The 336-nt window shown below is 68.5% G+C and overlaps 1 protein-coding gene across 1 annotated transcript in view; it reads right to left on the bottom strand.

Annotated features, from left to right (window-relative positions):
• Znf316 (zinc finger protein 316) overlaps nucleotides 1–336 on the bottom strand; it is a 16,757-nt gene that overhangs the window by 3,082 nt on the left and 13,339 nt on the right. The window contains exon 8 of the mRNA XM_033765071.1: nucleotides 3–332. Coding sequence (XP_033620962.1) covers nucleotides 3–332 — 330 coding nt within the window. The remainder of the gene's footprint in view (nucleotides 1–2; nucleotides 333–336) is intronic.

Below are 336 nucleotides of genomic sequence, written 5' to 3'. Positions count from 1 at the left end.
GCGGTCCCGGAAGGGCGCGCCCGTCGGCCGGCACCCGCTCTCCGAAGTCGGGAAGGCCCAAGATCGGGAAGCCGTCCGGGTGTAGCCAGGACTTGGGGTGCACAGGAAAATGAAAGCCGAGCGGGTGCGAGGAAGGTCCTTCGCCGTCTCCCAAACCGTTGCCCATCTCCAGGAACCGTCTGCTCGGCTCAGGGTCCTTCTTGCTCTCAGGGGCGGGCGCCTCTACAGCTGCTGCCTCCTCGCTCAGTTCCGCCTCGGGGTCTCCGTCCGGCTCTCCCGCCTCCGGCTCTTCAGGGCGTTCAGGTGCGATCTCCGGCTCCTCGGGTCCCGTTGCGG

This window comes from Fukomys damarensis, unplaced genomic scaffold, assembly GCF_012274545.1.
Source record: "Fukomys damarensis isolate Sample0158 unplaced genomic scaffold, DMR_v1.0_HiC HiC_scaffold_17, whole genome shotgun sequence".
Taxonomy (NCBI): Eukaryota; Metazoa; Chordata; class Mammalia; order Rodentia; family Bathyergidae; genus Fukomys; species Fukomys damarensis.
Note: the sequence above shows the minus strand (reverse complement) of the source record. Positions and strands in the feature narration are given on the sequence as shown.